Source organism: Papilio xuthus, unplaced genomic scaffold (assembly GCF_000836235.2).
Source record: "Papilio xuthus unplaced genomic scaffold, Pxut_1.1 DF825928.1, whole genome shotgun sequence".
NCBI lineage: Eukaryota > Metazoa > Arthropoda > Insecta > Lepidoptera > Papilionidae > Papilio > Papilio xuthus.
Genome location: NW_013532721.1, coordinates 1,254,692 through 1,272,609, shown reverse-complemented (window position 1 = coordinate 1,272,609; position 17,918 = coordinate 1,254,692). Strand labels below are relative to the sequence as shown.

The following is a 17,918-nucleotide window of genomic DNA, read 5'->3' as shown; positions in this document are numbered from 1 at the left end:
GTTATTATTTTTTCTTTATGAAAGTTGTTGAAAGAATAAGTAGGTCCATTGTCTTACCAACAAGAGTAGATGCTAATGAGCTATGGTTAATAATCATTTCCACTTTTGTGATGTTAATCGAGCTCTTAAATGTTATCTGTTTGAAATGGCGACTTTCAGACGGTAATAGTTTGGTTAGCGTTATGTTTTTAAATGCTTAACATTCGGGGATCATAAAAAAATAACAATAATAAGCAATTGTTTTTATTAAAGACATAATAAACATGTTAATAAAGTGAATAAATACAATAATGTATAATCGATAACGATTATTTTATGTACGACAAAACGCAGGGCAACCTATGATACTGTGATGTTTGCCAGATCTCGAGTAAGTATAATACATACGACTCATATACGTGCACTAGTAGCTAGTGTTTATCACAGAGATGTTCTGTTAACCTTTTATTACAAAGTCCTTTTCATACTGCTGTTTCGTGAAGATTGAAGATAGAAGGCAGATTTGTGCTCCATTAATTATAACGTACATTTATTATACAATAGTTCTGTTTGAAAATTATAACAACGAATGTATTCATTCGTGACACTGGATGGATGTATTAAAAAAAATATTTCATTTAGCAATCGTCCATAGTCTATGGTGTTCTATTAGTCATTTATGGGATGGAATCATGGAATACATGTATCCAAAAACACGTTCATAATATGCCATAAACATCTTCTCAAAATAACAAAGTGTTGTAAGATAAAACAAAGAATATAAAAGTTGCAGAACGTCACTATTGCTATGCATTTACAAAAGGCTAATTAAATGCGAATATAACTATCACATATTTTGTGTTAACATATATCTTATATAAACAATATAGCATTTACACGCGTTTTTACTTCAAACAATCTGATTTAACAAGAAACAATTGATAGTTACAATTCTTGATATTTCATACCATTTAAAAATAAATTGCGAGAAACAGTTATGTAGATTTTAACGGCATTAAATTTTATATTTGTACTAAGTTATTAGCGTTTTTAGTACGTGTGTTCCTCAAACAAATTCGTAATGTATTTAAAGAGTAATTGTGTTCATAATTAGAGATACGACCATCTTTAATAAAGCAACATAAACATATTACAATTAATACAAAAATATAAAACATAGAAATTAATCCACGTATTTCTTTGAAGAAATTAAATTATATGTTATGAAATTATACAGTAATATTCAATTTACAAAATCTATCATATAAATAAGTTGCAGTAAGTCATACATCGCAAAGTGTCACCAGTTGTTTAACAAATAACTACATTAGTATAATCAATTACTGTAATGTATTTTAATAATAAATTACTTAGATTATTTCATTAAAGTGATTGGAAGAATATGATGTTAATAAATCACAACACATTGTAGATTTTATATAAAAGTTAACTTATAACAAGGAAGACATGTTTAAAATAATTGTACCTGAAAACTAAGTAACAATTTTTACAGCGACGCTTTAAATAAACCAACCTGTATATCAGTGGTTCCCAAACTTATTTTGTCTTCTGTCCACGTTGAGAATAAATATTTTTTAGCGCCCCCATATTTTCACATATTTAAAAACTTCAAATTAAATTAATTAATTATTGTGACCTGTATATGTATATTAACGGAGAATTCTAAACGAAACTTTTACAATAACCCGCAACTTAAGACCTGCAGCGCCCACAAGGGGGCGTTATCGCCCACTTTGGGAAAGACTGCTGTATTTAAAGAAATGTAATAGTATAAGTTTTTTACATTTTTATATACATTATATTTAAATCCAATTGTAATTCGAATTAATTCGTACTGTTAAAAAATAAAGCGACTTTCTAATGAAATAGAGGTGGTCTAAACTTAGAGATAGGTTAGAACATAAAGGTTATTCTACTATAATCTGTTGGCGCATGTTTAAAAAGCTATCAAAGCATTTAGCAGAATTTTATTTTATTCGGTACACATATAATTATCCTTTCTGTAACGTGATGAAACTTCTTGGTTTTTTGACACAGTCCTCTTACTCGTATGTGAAGTCGTTACTAATCTGGATCTTACAAAACCATATATGACAAAAATACACGATTCAAAAAGCTTTTAAATTTACTTTTCACACAATAAACTCGCGCGTTTAACGCGTAGACTTTGTGTTCGTAAAATTTGATGATTAAAAATGTTATGTTTTATATTTATTACTTCAAATCTAGGTGTTAAGTTATCAAAATTTCACTAGCCTTTTCCAATGTTTAAATATACCATAAGAGCAAGGCATAAACTTTTATTTAAAAAATCTGTTTTAAAGATGTACGACTCCAGCCTTAAGCAATCGATAAACCGTAAAAAGTTTACAAATTTTTATCGTGTTTTAAAGTTTATCACAACATCGCATTCTTCTTTTTAAATTTCATTGTAAGAATATAAATAAAATGTACGTTAATAAAAATTGTGCCATTATTATTTAATGTATTCGGAGATGATGTTGAGAATCGCATTATCATAAGACGACGAGGAACGATATGTATTATGCGAATGATAAAATCGTAGCTAGAAAAATGTTGAAAACATTTGAAACGTAGCTTACATGAGTTACGTTTTATAAGGAGTTTGGGTAGTACTCGATGTTATATCCTCGGTTTGTGAATGAAGTATCGTATGTCGTGAGAGGTAATGAGTGTTCACAAGGCTAACATTAATACAGACACTATTTGTCCGTCTATTCTGACACGATACAGTAATAAAGCGACGACAACAACAACTAAACACCGACGTGAATTATTTTTATTATTTCATAGTTGTGTTGACACCTTAATATAATTCCTAATCATCTTCAAGTTACACGATGACTTTAAGTTATACTAGAAGCGGATTGTATGAATTGTTTATTGTATCCAAATCGTTTGTGTGAGTGAGTTAGTTTTAATGTGCGTTCACGAATCTTAATTAAAATTGTGCCATAGTAATTGGTTTTATATAAACATAAATATGATATTACATACAACCATTGTTGATTTAAAAATTATTAAAATTTATGAGCTGTAAATTAAAAGTTTTAAATCATATATTGGATTGGTCGTATAGGACAATTTTAATAGTTATGCTTACAAACGCATTAAACTTTTGTCTTGTTATAATTCACAATTTGTTAACTATGGTACACAAATAACATTCGTTGTAATTGTAATGTATTGCTCATGTAAAAAATCGATAAAAAACAGGTAAACTTTTTATAAATAAAATTCAATCAAATTAAAAGTGGTTAGTAATTTTCTGTAATTATAATTTAGGCCTCAACTGTATTCATTCGTACCAGGAATAAAACAGAAAATGAACGTAGATCGCCCAGTGACAAGACATTGTGTATTATACATGTTATTTAAGCACTATGACTAAGTTAGTAACATAGTTACTATACAACACTTAATGACTGTAAGTACAAATTAGGTGACCGCTTGTATTACAAGTTTAGAATAAGGAACACGAAAATAGATATAATTTTAATGATCAACGTACTGAATATGAATTTTTTGCAGTAACTTTAAGATTTTATCACGAGTTTAACACATTTAATATTTAATTAATATACAAGTACTAACTAATAAACAATTACATTATAACATTACAATATTTTAGAATGTCGTATTTGATACACAAATACCAAGAATATTAAGTCACGATGGTGTACATCTCGTGTACATATATGTACATATAGTCGTGTTAGTATTTAGTTCTCTCTCGATCGCTCGCATCGATAACGCTCAGTTCTATATCGATCCGATCGTTATATTATATAGAGCTATACAACGCTTGAGCGGTTTTATTCAAATGCAACATACAATACAAAATACATTTTATTCTAGCTATCTAAATCTACTTTTCACACAATAATTACATTTTACATAATAATGTCATTATGAAAATTCAACAAGTTTAGCAGTCAGTATCACTTCACACCGACGACGTGTCTCTGTCACTTGCGGTGGAATGTCCCACTCAATCGTCACTTTTCGAGCGAACATAAGCTAAGTATTACACGTGTATACTGTTCTATTAGGAAGCTCTTTTTTTAAACAGGCAATATAAAATTATTATTTTCTTTTAGCGTTTAATTTTTACTAGTCTCATGTTAGTAATTTCCCTTATCGGCTCGTTTTACTGTACATACAAATGTGTTTAAAAGTCTGTCATGTGTGGCGGTGTCGTTCGCTCGAATGTGGGTTGATGTCAGGGGGAGAGTATGGATGTGGGCGAGTCTGCGTGAGACATGTGAGTAGTGTAGGGGAAGTGCGGCGGCTGCGGGGGCTGCGGGGCGGCAACGAGCGGCACCAGCTCGGGCTGGAGCCGCGGCCCGCGTCACACGGCTGGTTCCACCGCGCTCGGCGTCTCCGCAAACTTGACCTCGCGTCGGCGGTTTGCAGGTGGCTGCAGGCTGGCCGGGGGCGGTTGCAAGCTGGCTGATGATGCTTGTGCCACTAGCCGCGGCGGCAGCATAGCGCGCCCAAACGGCGATTGTCGCAGGAACTGACGTGCCACCACTGGCTGCCAATACGAGCTCCCTGAAATATTAGATGTTTTGTTATAATTATATATTCGGATTTTTAACATAAGAAGTAAAAGTGGGATGTGATACCTTTGGGCGCGGCGGTTCTGGCTCGCCAGGCGAGGCTGCGGAGTCGACCGCGGGCGCCTTCATGTACGGCGTCTACGCTGGCCGAGCGCGTCAGATGCGGGGGCACTCCCTCGCTATCCCCCGCGCCCGCGATGCCTAAGCCCTCGCTCACCGAATACAGCTTGTGAGTAATGTCTTTCCCTGTAACACAACATTTTAGGTACACTTCAATACAATTCGAGAGAGTGTTTATATGATGGTGTGCACATAAGAACCTCATTATTCGATTCAATGAGTACGCTTTTAGATTCACATCAATGCGTTGGGTAACCATTCGCTTTGAAGTGCTTATATTAGTGAATCCGTTTCATAGTCCATACTTAATATTAAATTTTTTCGACTGTAAATCTTTTGTTGCTGTGGTGGATGTTTTAACTAACATACCTATGAGACAGTCGAGCACGACCTTTAGTGCCGGCCGGTGTCGTAGAACACGTTCGAGTCGCATGCGTGGCCAGCACACGCACGTGCATACCTCCTCCGCCACCACGCTCACCTACATTACGCACACAATAACAAACATTATTATTTATATCAAAGACAATACTTACAGTCCTTATACTATATACACGCTATTACAATAAAAAATAGTAGCTTTTTTATTTGACAAAACGTTTTGACGACAATCATATTGGATATAATTTAAAGATGGCATAAACTACTTCTGCTTATATGTTAAACAATGATTTATCGATTGAACGAGTAAATCACGAAGAAAAGTATTTTCATGTCAAAATAATAAAAAACGAGTATCGACATTCCTTATATTTATAATCACGTAAATCGCGAGTAAGTATACGCTTTAGTATTCACTATTAGTGTAAAGTTATAGATAATTTACGTTAGCGTTGCCTTTGCTCGAAGGATTTATTTTAAGCTACATATTAAGCTCAATTTAGGACTATCCTAGTGACATGAGTCACCGATTTACAAATTAATTACACTTCTGTTCTTCCTATAACTGCAAACCGAATGTTCCAAGTGAACTTTCTCTTGAGTTTTTTTTATTTTTTAATTTATTTATTATATTCTTGTATCCTAGTATCATTTTAATATTATAAAGTAAAATTTTATTTAACCCTGCAAAAGCGGAATCTTCTATCAAAACAGCAAACTACAGCAAGTATCATAATTGGAGATGCAAAACAGTTTATCTTGAAATCTGACTAAAATAGTTTCACATCTAAATAATTCATTTTAAACCGAATAAATGTTATTCTAATTATTTCGGTAGATAAATCCTCGGTCGTGGGTCTAATCTATTATTCATGGCTTGCGCCGGAATTCAACCTGAGTGGATGCGGAATCACAATGAGCTGTTACAACGTTCTGTTAAAAACAGATGACTTTTGCACCTTTTGTTTCTTAGGTGTGAAAAGGTTAATGTTCAACTCCTGTCATTTCATAACCAACGTTGATTAAAGGGCAATTAGAAACAAACTGTATTCTTGCTCAAGGTCTTAAATTCAACTTTGTTAACACATAAGTAGATCTACAACAATGACGTTGATAAGATTTACATGCAAAACTAGTTTCCTGTTAGAAACCTTATCCATTATTTTGTTCACATGCAAGCGTCGCCGCAAATCTGATACTAAAGTTGAAGGTTACATTGTGGTTGACCCTATTAATGTTCGGCTCTAATACGTATTTCGGTGTTAGCATTGAAAAACAATAAAACGATTTTAAGCAAGGCTTTGTTTCTTAGTAGCTGCCTCCCGCAACTCCGTCCGCGCGGTATTAAAAAAAATAATAGTAGCCTATGTGTTCTTCCACAGTATTTTTTATGTCTGTACCAAATTTCGAGATCTGTACACCGTTACGGAGATACCTACCAAACATCATTTGCTTTTATAATATTAGTAAGATTTGAATACAATACCAGTATCATGTAACATGACCACAGTTTCTTACACAACCTTTCTAACAATTGAAATACAAGAGTGTTATTTCGTATTTCTTCAATAGATGAATACTACTAAAGCTACTAAGTATAATATGTTTTTTTCAATATCACGCGGACAGAAATGTGCGCGTGCAGCTCCAAAATTTCTATAAAAGGCAGTGAATAAATTACCAAAGTTCTAAATTTTACCTGGAAGACATCGTCAGATTGTTCCCTGTTGGCCTCCCACTCCGGCGAGTCCACGAACTGATATGGCTGTATGTAGTGTAAATGCGTCTCGTCACAGCTCACCCGCATTCTGTATTCGAACACCGCTGACTTAAATTAACTTAACACGACTTATATTTATGGTTATTAAATCGTTATGTAAAAATTGCTGCGAATTAGCAAAGGTTTTTTTGTGTCAAAATATATGCAGAGGTAGGCCTAAGAAAAGATCGATGGATTGCGCGAAAGATGACATGATCAAGTAAGGAGTGACGAGTGAGATGACTTAAACCTGGTGCGCTGATCAAATCAAATAGAGAAACTGTCATTGTTAATTGTCTCCGTGTCTTTTATGCCTTAGTTAATTTAATTACTTGAAATAAATTCGTGTACACCACAATATTTATATTATCATGAATGCAATATGACTAAAATACATAGAGTTTTAAAAGTTAATATAGATAATAGCATAGCGCGACTCTCCCTAGAGTTCGCGGCGAACACACTTATCGTCGAGGCAGACGACGTTAATGTGCATATGTTAAATTACTTTATATACACTTAGTCTATAAACTGAAGCATACATCAAGGTAATGTCTATATTTCCATTCAGACAGTAAAATAACTGCAAATATGTTGCAATGGAAGACGCAAGACGGTGGATTCGTCACAAATATAGTGATATTCGTTAAGAATCCACCGTCCTGCATACTTTTATAAGTGTATTTATATTGTGTGTATTATATTAGGATAACCTCAGAAAAATTACAAATATTTTTAGGTGGAAGTTTTTGGCTATATTTAGAGTTTGATTATAAAGTTTACGTCAACCTTGATAACGCATATGTATGTACCGCTAGCTCAACGTACCGCCTGCACTCGTTTCTGGTTCAAATTAACGTAATTATTTGCGGCCGCAGCGCCCTGCATAAGACGCTTTTGTATGCGATTTTAAAGCAATTAAGTATTTCGCTTTAAATTATTTTCCCGAGCCCCGAGTGCCGCCTACTCCAGTTTACTGTGCATTTAATTAATAAAAACACGACTCTTCGATTGTACTTCAGAATGTGTCGTGAAAATATTTGATTAAAATATCAAGACTCGATAGTTTTATGTATTTCGGGTTCAGAGAATTTAATATCGTAATGTTTTCCAAAGTAATTACTTACGTGTTGTATATTTAATTTATTATGTCAAATAGCATTACATATTACGGTATTCCCTAATGACTTGTAGGGGAATTGAAATTGTAGACACTTGCATTACGGGCATTGGCCGAGCCCTCAAGTAATATACGAGTATAAAATGTACAGACGAACTCGTTTCATCCATAGAGACCGCTTTGATATCGACCGTTGCACTATTTAGGAAAGGACTTTATGTAGATAGCTTTTTAAATTATTAACAATCCGATTTCAAGTAAGTATTTTGTTATCACTCTTTTTTATTAAAACGAAGCTTGTTATCTGTATTAAAGTTGCTATCTTAGGTACTAAAACGATAACAATTATTAAAGTTTTTTTTTATTAATTTGGCACCAAATACGAATCTTAGTTTTATGAAGCATATTAATAACTGAATATAATATAATACATTACTACTTGTATTTGCTGAAAGAGATTGCTTTTCCTCGCCGTCATTATTTACCAACCTAACAGGAAGATATTTTCGTCGTTCGTCCTGTGATTCCACGTGAATAAGTTTGAGAAAGATGGCGATACGTGTTACGTATCAAGTCACGTGTCGCGTTATATACGTGACGTTACACGTGGATACGAAACAGGACATGCGTGTTTTAAGTTCTGAAAGTTTCCTGACTGTTATCTTGTACATATGCTTTAGTATAACATTTTCGTACTTAAAATACGCCAGTTAAAAAAGTTTTTAATAGAGTTGATTATTCTTATCGATCAGTTAAGAAATATCTTCACCAATTTTCTTTGATGTATAATTATGTTGTGAATAGCATTGGTATCTTAGCGCCCATTTGCACGTTCAATATAATAAATACATCTATATATACATACTTTCCCTTTAGGAGTATTGAGAGCCTTTCGTCGGCGGGCGTGACGTCTTCTAGCGCGTAGGCCTCGCCTGCCTCGAGCCGCATGAGCCTCGCCTCGCGTGTCAGCTCTTGGAAATGCTTCTTGCTCACCTTCAGTGGCTTGAACAACTTCAAGTACAGATCCGTCAGCTCCAGTGACAGCGCCGGCGGAAGAAATCTGCAACAGTGGTAAAATGAGTCGCGCAGAGAGAGGCGAGTTTGAATCGTACCTTGTGTGTGATTTCGACTTGACTAATAATTGGTTTATCGTTATAGTATTATATAACAACGAACTCTTGGACATAAATGCAATTGATATTAGTAGCGGTGGAAAAAAAATTCAAGACATTGTTAGACAAGTTCTAATGTTGAAGGTAGGCATTGTTTACCTTATAATTAAGAAAACCGAGTGCACCGAGTTCACGAGGAGCACGGCGAGGCTCCAGGCGAGAATGTCGGGAGCGCACACCTCGGCGCCCGCCCACATCGCCATTAGCACCGCGCCCGCCGCTGCTAGCGCGCGCAGCACTAAGATACTCTGCTTGAAGTGCTTCGGCACGAAGAACGCCAGTGCGAAGCACAAATTCGCTGCCTGTGCATGCCGATACACAGAAGTTTATAAATGAAACGCATAACTTTAATTAAATAATTACAGTATTACCGTGTTAGTTTAAAAAGTAGTGTTATATAACATCATGAAACTGACCTGAAATAGGTCCTGTTGTGCGCTGGTCCATTTGGCGCAAAACCAGTGGTCGTCGCGGTCTTCGGCGATGGCGTTCAGCAGCTCGTAGTCGGTGTCGTTGGGGCGCGTCGCGTTGAAGGCCAGCGTGGCGTTGAGCCAGGGCGCGGCGGACGCCGGCGCGGGCGCGGCGGCCATGCTGCGCTCGCGCCCCGCCCGCGCGCGGCCGCCGGCCCCCCCGCGCTCCCCGCGCACCCCCTCGCGCACGACCGCGCGTTTCTCACCCGCCCACAGAAGACGATTCAGCTGGGCTCTGGCCTTCACTATTACCAGCTCCATCCCCACGCACTGCGACCGACTGCCGCACTGATTGCCTCTACTTTCTACCTAAATAACAATATACATTTGTTAATTATATATAGATAACTCCAAAAAGTTGGGCGCCTCTCGTAAGTCAACAAGGTTAGTGAGCCCCTTGTTTGTATATCGGCGGCATACCCGACTTTGGGGATACAGGTAGTTTCACTATTTTATTTTTCTTTTTTTATACGTCGCGAATCTTTCACTTGCATAAAACAAAATAAAAAAGTGTACAGTCGTTTTAGTATGACCTTAGTCATAATCGCATTAGCCTTGAAGTTCAATAGCTGGCAGTTTGACATAGCCTTTGCCGTCTTAATTCTAAAAATATAAAATCACCGTCAATGAAAAAACTTAGTTCTCTTTGCATTATAGCAATTTTCCAGAACTATAATAAAAAATTACGAACCTTAATTAGATAGACCGGTTAAAAAAAGGATGAAGTTTTGTTTATATCCTGGATCATATTATAATAACATATTATAGACTGTGTTACAGACAATTGATTTTGTTAATCAAATTTCCAAGGCAAGTCTCGGGTCTAGCTTATATAAGTGTTTCTTCAGGAAATACCGAAGATTTAAACATAAGCAAAGTTTTTTGACTCGAGTAGAAGTTGCAGGCGAAAAACATTCTTTGAATGAAAACATTTGTAAAAACGTTAACTTTAATATGTTTCGATAGTGGACTGTACACGTTGTTTACTTGAAATTTGTCTCTTATTTATATAATCTTAAAGTTGTTTAATTGGTTACGGTACAGGTTGCCGAAGTTTGCATGTATTTTTAAAGAAAATGTCTTTTTAAGAAAATTAACTTGTAAAACGTATATAAAAAGTATTGTACCCTTAACATATTACCTAGTGTACAAGCAATTTATACGAAATAGTTTTCCATATAAACATAGTAACAAGTTATACATAAACATTGATACTGAATGAAGTGTATTTAGGTCACAGTATTGGTCCCCTCAACATTAACATTTCGAACGCGTAGCTCCGTAGCAACGTTGCTACGACCCTAGTTCGCTACTAATATTATTACGCGGTGCACGCTTCTTTCATATTACTTTCACAAGAGCCCTAAATTTCGTCTTGTATTTTTGGCTTTTTTGCATTAATTAAGTAATTTCTGACTTGCATAATTCATATTATAATAATTATCATGGATATTCTCAAAGTAAAAGCAAAAATTAAATGTTTACTTGTAACTTAGTCTTACTTAGTATGTATTTTTATTTAAAAGGAATTATTAGTTACAAAAACGTAAATAATGCAAATGCAATCCATTTTCATGTTTCACTAAAACCTCATTATACAAAATGGCTAACTGATAAAACGCAACCTTCATCTAGGAATTCAAGTGAGTTCTTTGAATACATAGTTTTCGGAAGGTTCTTTGCATAGAATAAGGCGGTTTAAAATGTTGCCGTTTGGGAGGTCCGTTATCCGGTATGTTTCCGTCGACGTAAGTCATCGAGGTGGCAAGGCAGCGAAAGAGGCAGCGCGGGGGTGTCGCGGGGAGAGGGCGGCGAAGGCAGGGGGCTCGTTATCGTCACATGCATCGCCGCATTTGCATCAAATTGCATTACCTCAGGTCACTACGGTCGACACATTGCTATTAAACGGCACTTTTGATAGGAACGCAATTTTTATAGCGCTCTACATTGTGCCAACACTTAATGGCCTGTTTTATTATGCAACATTTCAATAATACCATTTGAAATGTCACGATAATATTGTAAGAACCTTTTTTGTGCAAGTGTAAAATACCTTATAAACAATTTTAATTAGTACATACTTAACGTTAAAAATAAAGGACTTATTTGACTGTTAGCTTTTCATTTCATTGCTAAAACTTTGTAAAAGTAACTTTGAACATCAAGTTTTTTTTATTTTCTCTCTATGTACAAAATTTTATTTAGTTATTTGCGATGAACCAAAAACTAACCTTCAAAATCTCACTTATTACGAGTAATGAATACAAAAATACACAATATGAAATCCAACGTCTCACAAAAGGGACCGTTAGAATTACAGGCACTGAGCCAATATTATGTGCCAATTATTCCCCTTCTATCATCAACCTCATTATCAACAGTTTACGAGTCGTTAAGGTTGACGGCGCTTAATGTCCTTGTTTTCGACTCCATTAACGATTACAACATACCTTTTTATACAAGTCATAAGTCTTTTTGTCCATTTGATTATAGTTAGGAAGAACACTATCTAATACTAACTTGACTGATGCATAAAATGAATCTGATGACTGCTCATCCAGTAATTGTACGTGCTCCATTGTATTGACGTACGTATATATATCTATATAGTCTATAACAATCGTATTCCAATATTAATATTGCGGTTTTAAACATAGCATGATAGAATAGAAATGGATAACTTGAAACATCGCACACTTATTTTACATAAACATGTGCAAATACATATTTTGTTCAGTATTTTTGACAAATAATTCTTAAAACTAGTTCTAATCTATTCCTTTTATATCGTGTCTTATACTCGTGGTTAGAATGTAGAACGGCTCTATGGATTTTGATGAAATTTAGTACATATGTAGAACATAGTCTCGAAAAAACATAGGTTCCATATTAAGTTTTTTTTAATTCCGCGCGGACGTAGTCGCGGGTGCCTGCTAGTGTAATATAATTGTCTCTACCTATATTACGAGGATAGTATGTTTACTCAGTTATAAGTTGGCTCAAGATCTAAGCAACGGCTAAAAATCACATCAATATTTGCCACGAAAGCATTACGTGATTCAAATACAAACAGCCACCCGGATGACGTTACCGAAAGTTTTGACTTCGATCTTGGCCGGTTGTGTGGAATTTATTACTACGTTTACAGAAGTTTTTGACATTTTAATGATTTTTTTTTGTAAATAAAGAAATAAATGGCCGAGTTAGTATAACAGTAGATATATTAAAGATCTACATGTACATATTTAAAAATGTAAAATAGCCTGCGTATAAAAATTAAAAAAAATCTTTATTAAGCAAAAAAAATATGGCCGTTTATCATACAACATCCTGTTTCTAAAATTTAACTTATATAGTGGACATCTCGTGTATTGAGTTAGCTTCTAATGGAGTTTGTAATGGCCACGCGCCATCCTACACATATATTATTTATTATTACAAAGATAAAGCAGTACTGGCGTTTAGTAAATGTCATTTTATTTTTTAAAAAGGCCTATAATGGACGATCTGATAGCTTTATCGTTTCATATTTGATCTCTTTATTTGATTCTGAGAACGCATAGAGATTTTTAAGCGGAATTTGTGGTATATTGAAGCTTTTAACCATTTTTATCGAACTTAGAGGTTTGCGTAGATGGATTTGGTTGTCAGAACAGGTATTCGGTACCAGTATCATTATATTAATATTTCTAGCATATAAAAATAAACGTTGTCGCTTTTTGAAAGAAATTGTAATTCCATATTTTTTTTAAAAATCTTTTTTATTGATTGAAAATACTATTTGGCAAATAAAATTTTATAGATTAAAACATGCAATTTTTAGTATTAGTCCTAGTTTACATTTGGAGCATATTTAATTCGACAAAAAGTCGATCATGACCGCTAATACCTTGATACCAGGGCTTAATTCCATTGATCCATCACTCATGACGGGACTATTTTATCGAATCCTTGTTACGAAAGACAGAATTGATGGATAGACCACAATTAATTAAAAATAAACAGGCCGGTTTTAAGCGAGATGGAAAATGTGGTTATTTTTAACGTGCTTCTAATAACTTATTTATAGATCTATCTATAAAGGAATTTTTTGCGATAAACTGATTATGAAATGTAAATTGTGAACTTGATAATTCCGAAATACCGATGAAAACAATTTAATAAATAAAATTTTACATTTATTAAATTAAACCAATCCAAGTATTTTTGGAAACTAAGATGTATTTAATGATTACAAATATTTTTAGAAATAAAAGCATCACTTATTTTGATCAAAGCACTAGATGGTCAGTAAGAATTAATCAATGTAAGTGCAATACGTAGGTTCACTATGTCGCTACGTACCACAGTAGTTACCGACACTTAACCTATTTCAGTGTACCTTTCTGTAATTGCACTACCCTCAAGTGTGTACTTAACTAACATTATTGTATGTTAATTGAAGTACTAGTCAAGTTTTGGTTCTAACATACTATTACATTTATAATAACGTCTTTTCAACGCTTAACAATAGTTACATTTCTATTTACTCTAAAATCATGACTGGCTAATGATAACAATATGAAAAGTAATAAAAGAAACAAATTAAAATTTAAATAACTAGACCTCTTTTTATTACACTCTTAATTATTATACATTACTTTAAGTTTAATTAAACATACTTACCGTGGGTTCCTCAGACCCAAATCCCTGGGTAAAACATATTTTTATATCTGTTATTCAAAGATAAGGACAGGGATGAAGATGTTTTATTTTGGTCTCAGAAACCTTCGGTACGGCGATGTTACGCAGATATATTTGTGTAGAGGTCCTCAGAATATTAAGTTGCGTAGAACGGCAGTTAAGTGAAAGAAAAATTGTTATCAGATGGAAATATTATACGAAATGAACAAAATTATTATATAGTTCTTAAAGTACAATAACACGGATGATCTGTAGATTTTGTTTTGCACAAGTTTATTTTTCTAAGAAATTGAATACGATTACCATTCATTATCTGTGAAGCTCGCTTCGAAATGGATTCGTTGTTGTTTATGAGTCAAAACAATGCTATTTATAAACTAAGAAAATACTCGGTTTACCAAAACTTATTCAAATAAAAGAAACCTATTTAACAGATTTTTATTACTAAGTTTCACAATTACCTAAACATAGGTTTTCATTGTTGAAAAATCTGTGAAAAAACATCCCTCTAATTTTTTTTCAAAGACTTTTATTACATTCTTGTATGTACCCAGTCTATTTTAGTATTCAAAAGTAATATTACTCGTGTAAAAAGTTTGACTTTTGAATTTAAGTCCAGAGAATATTAAGTCAACATAATATTACTTACAAAATATTAAGACAAATATACGCTCTAGGTAAGTAAAGTCGGTTCTAAGTTACGTGTACGACTTACAATGTTGTAATTCTGAAACTTTAAAGGATCTTTGTTTAACGTCAATGTCTTGGAAAGTTTTAGCGAGTTGCTGTAGCATTTGGTATTCTAAAACTATGTGCTGCTGGATATCTGAGACCAAACATTGTACCGAAGTATATGTAAATATTTACACCACTACGTCGATAAACATGTATGTATTGTATACGTAGTAAGATCGAGAATATGATGAAGGACGGTGTTAAAATGTGCCAAATGAAAATTTACAAAAACTAATTACTACATTAGTCGTGAACGTATGTTATTTTGAATGTTTTAAAATGTTAATGATCTAATACTAACGCCATAGGTCTCGAAAATCATGCGCAGTATACTTAAGAATCGTCTACAAATTAATATTGTTTATTTCTTCATTCAATAAAAAAAATGATAAAAATGTTTATGATTGAATGAACGTTTATCAATGTGTGTTGAGATGTTGTTTGTTTCTCATTGATTTATTTAAAGCCTTCATTTTGTAGTAGAGTAGTATTTTTTTGTTATTCTATATTGTGTAAAACAATACATAATTGTGCTCATTGAGCAAAAAAGAGCATCGTTATGTGGGAGATAAATAGTGGTACAAATGAAGAGCCGACATTCGTTCTCACCTCGCATTACTAATGGGCCGATTTAATCAATACTACGAGAGAGGTGCAGCGTAATGGACTCAGAACAAGCTTTATAACTCCAACTCTTTGGTTAAATATTCTGTTGGGTTGTCGAAAGAAAGTAAGTGTTTAAGTGCATAATGCATAAACATATTTTAATAGTAACAAAGTAAGGTTTACCTTAAAATAATACTAAAGTGCAATATTAACTAGATGGTATATCTATTCATCCAAAATTGTTGAAATTGGTCAAAAGTCAAATCAAAAAAAAAGTGGTAATATAGATTCAGTTCTTTAATAACTTTGCACCACACACATTCAAAATCTAATTAAATGATGCAACTAAATAACTCTTACATGGAATATCAAGAGATATACTTGGCAAAGTAAGTGAAAAAGTACCATTTAATATAATTTATAGAAGCTGAAAGAAGAGAAAAGTTATGTTAACCGAGAGGCGCACTGAAGTGGCGGATGTTGTACGCGTTAGTAATAATATATTTTCATTGCATTTTTATGTTACAGTCGGCTTCACATACATACACATATAAAATATGTATGTTACGCAGCCAACGGGCTTTTCGGGTGATAAAATATAAATGAGTTGGAACGGATGGATGGAATAATTTCTTTAACCCATATTCATTTTATTGTTAGTGAGTGGGATAAGGCAAAGAATACATTAAGCTTAGTCATGCGAGTGTATTGAAGTGACTGTTCGTTGGTTGGCACGCCCGCCGTCTAAGGCGACTGTCAGTCGCGACTACGCCTCTACTTTCAATGGCCTATAAGCCTCAAGTTGATCCCTTATGCTCCAAACAAACAAATTTTCTTCAGCGATAAAACAACTATCTAACCTACAAACAAGACATAACTAACTAGTTATAAATTGTTTTTAAGGTCTTTGTGATTTTTTGATATTAATAAAGTATTAACAAAACAAAAATACAATTGTCCTTATGTTAGTGATAATAACTTAGATCAGAAAAATAGTATGAGAGAGAAAAATCACTAGACTATATTCCTGTTTTTTTAACAGACGTGTTTTGTTTGATGAAGATAAAAAATAAATAACCTAAAAGACAAATTATATTCAGTACTAGCTGTCGCCCTATGCCAAATTTCGTTCTGAAGATACCTTCAAACAAACATCCATCTAAACATGCGCATTTATAATATTAGTAAGATAGTATACATTTTCTGAGAAAATTTGTGACATTAATTTACTAACTCGTTATGTATTTGTTAATAAAAGCTTATCACTGTGTAATTCGATAGTAGCTATTATAATTTTTTTAATGAAAGTAATATAAATGTGATGGTTCACGTTTAAAACAGGATTTTGTGAGTTCGACAGACTTAGATTGATGACGACAGCTCCTAGCCTACGGACTCCCAGATAACGTTACATGCTAAATGTTGCGTGACGAATCACAAAATGAAATCGTATACAATTACCAATAGCTCAGTTATTACATTTGAAGAAATAACTTAAAAACAGTAGATGACGACATTATATAAAGTTCAGGATGCTGTACGCCCTTTACCTAGTACACGATAAAATTTTGTTAGTGGGAATGAAAAAGCAGTAATATTTTCTCTCAGTAAGCATCTAACTGGTATCCTTTTACGTAAATTACTATTATGAAACTTCTTCTCCATATTATTACCGTAAGATGCCATGTTTACATTGCGATAAGAATTTACTTCTTCTTCTTATTGTTATTTTCAGAAAGGTAAATCAAGCGAAGGTCCTTTACGCGTGGAATTGTTTTGTTAGGTAAATTTATCTCAACGCACAATATTTTTTTAAATTAAACCTTTTATTAATAAACTTAACGATCGCCAACAAATATACTTTGTACTTTTACCGCTAAGCCCATATAACGTAGAGGTCCCTACGAGGTGTCGTAGCATTAGTTACCCATTCTACGCAATTTGTTTTCGTTGCTCACATTTATACTTTGTAAGGTATTTTTTATCGACCCCGAGATCGCAGCGTCTTTGAACCGGCGTTGCGAGACGCCGGGCCGCTCACCTGAGCAGCCGTCGGGTGGTAGTCCTGCTCCCACCGGCGGCGGTCGCGTATCTCGTGGGTGGTCGCTCACGGAACGTCCGCATGTCTCGCACTTCCATGCCGCACCATCATAAAGCACCACAACACGAGCGAGCGCGGCACGCGAGCGGCATAGCGAGCTGTCGAGGCGGCGGGAGGCGCAGGGCGAGCGTAGCGCGGCGCCGCGCGGCTCTACTGCCGCCCGCGCCCGCCGCTCGTCGCCGCCACGG

General features: G+C 34.5%; 1 protein-coding gene across 1 annotated transcript; it reads right to left on the bottom strand.

Moving 5' to 3' along the window:
* Positions 1-3,703: 3,703 nt before the first annotated feature.
* On the bottom strand, positions 3,704-17,828 carry LOC106125234 (blood vessel epicardial substance-A). The gene is made up of 8 exons (XM_013322343.1): positions 17,671-17,828; positions 9,552-9,914; positions 9,235-9,437; positions 8,829-9,023; positions 6,784-6,892; positions 5,073-5,184; positions 4,649-4,829; positions 3,704-4,586 (listed from the first exon to the last, which is right to left on the bottom strand). Exons 2-8 carry the CDS (start codon positions 9,864-9,866, stop codon positions 4,373-4,375), a joined length of 1,329 nt encoding a protein of 442 aa, XP_013177797.1. The 5' UTR covers positions 9,867-9,914; positions 17,671-17,828; the 3' UTR covers positions 3,704-4,372.
* Between the last annotated feature and the right edge of the window lie 90 nt (positions 17,829-17,918).

What these genes read in the sequence shown, in the direction of transcription:
- LOC106125234 (XM_013322343.1), bottom strand. Translation starts at nt 9,866, where the DNA reads ATGGAGCTGGTAATAGTGAAGGCCAGAGCCCAGCTGAATCGTCTTCTG. An exon ending in CACAACAGGACCTATTTCAG is followed by an intron (nt 9,438 to 9,551) that starts GTCAGTTTCATG and finishes CGGCATGCACAG; the next exon opens with GCAGCGAATTTGTGCTTCGC. An exon ending in CGTGCTCGACTGTCTCATAG is followed by an intron (nt 4,830 to 5,072) that starts GTATGTTAGTTA and finishes GTTGTGTTACAG; the next exon opens with GGAAAGACATTACTCACAAG.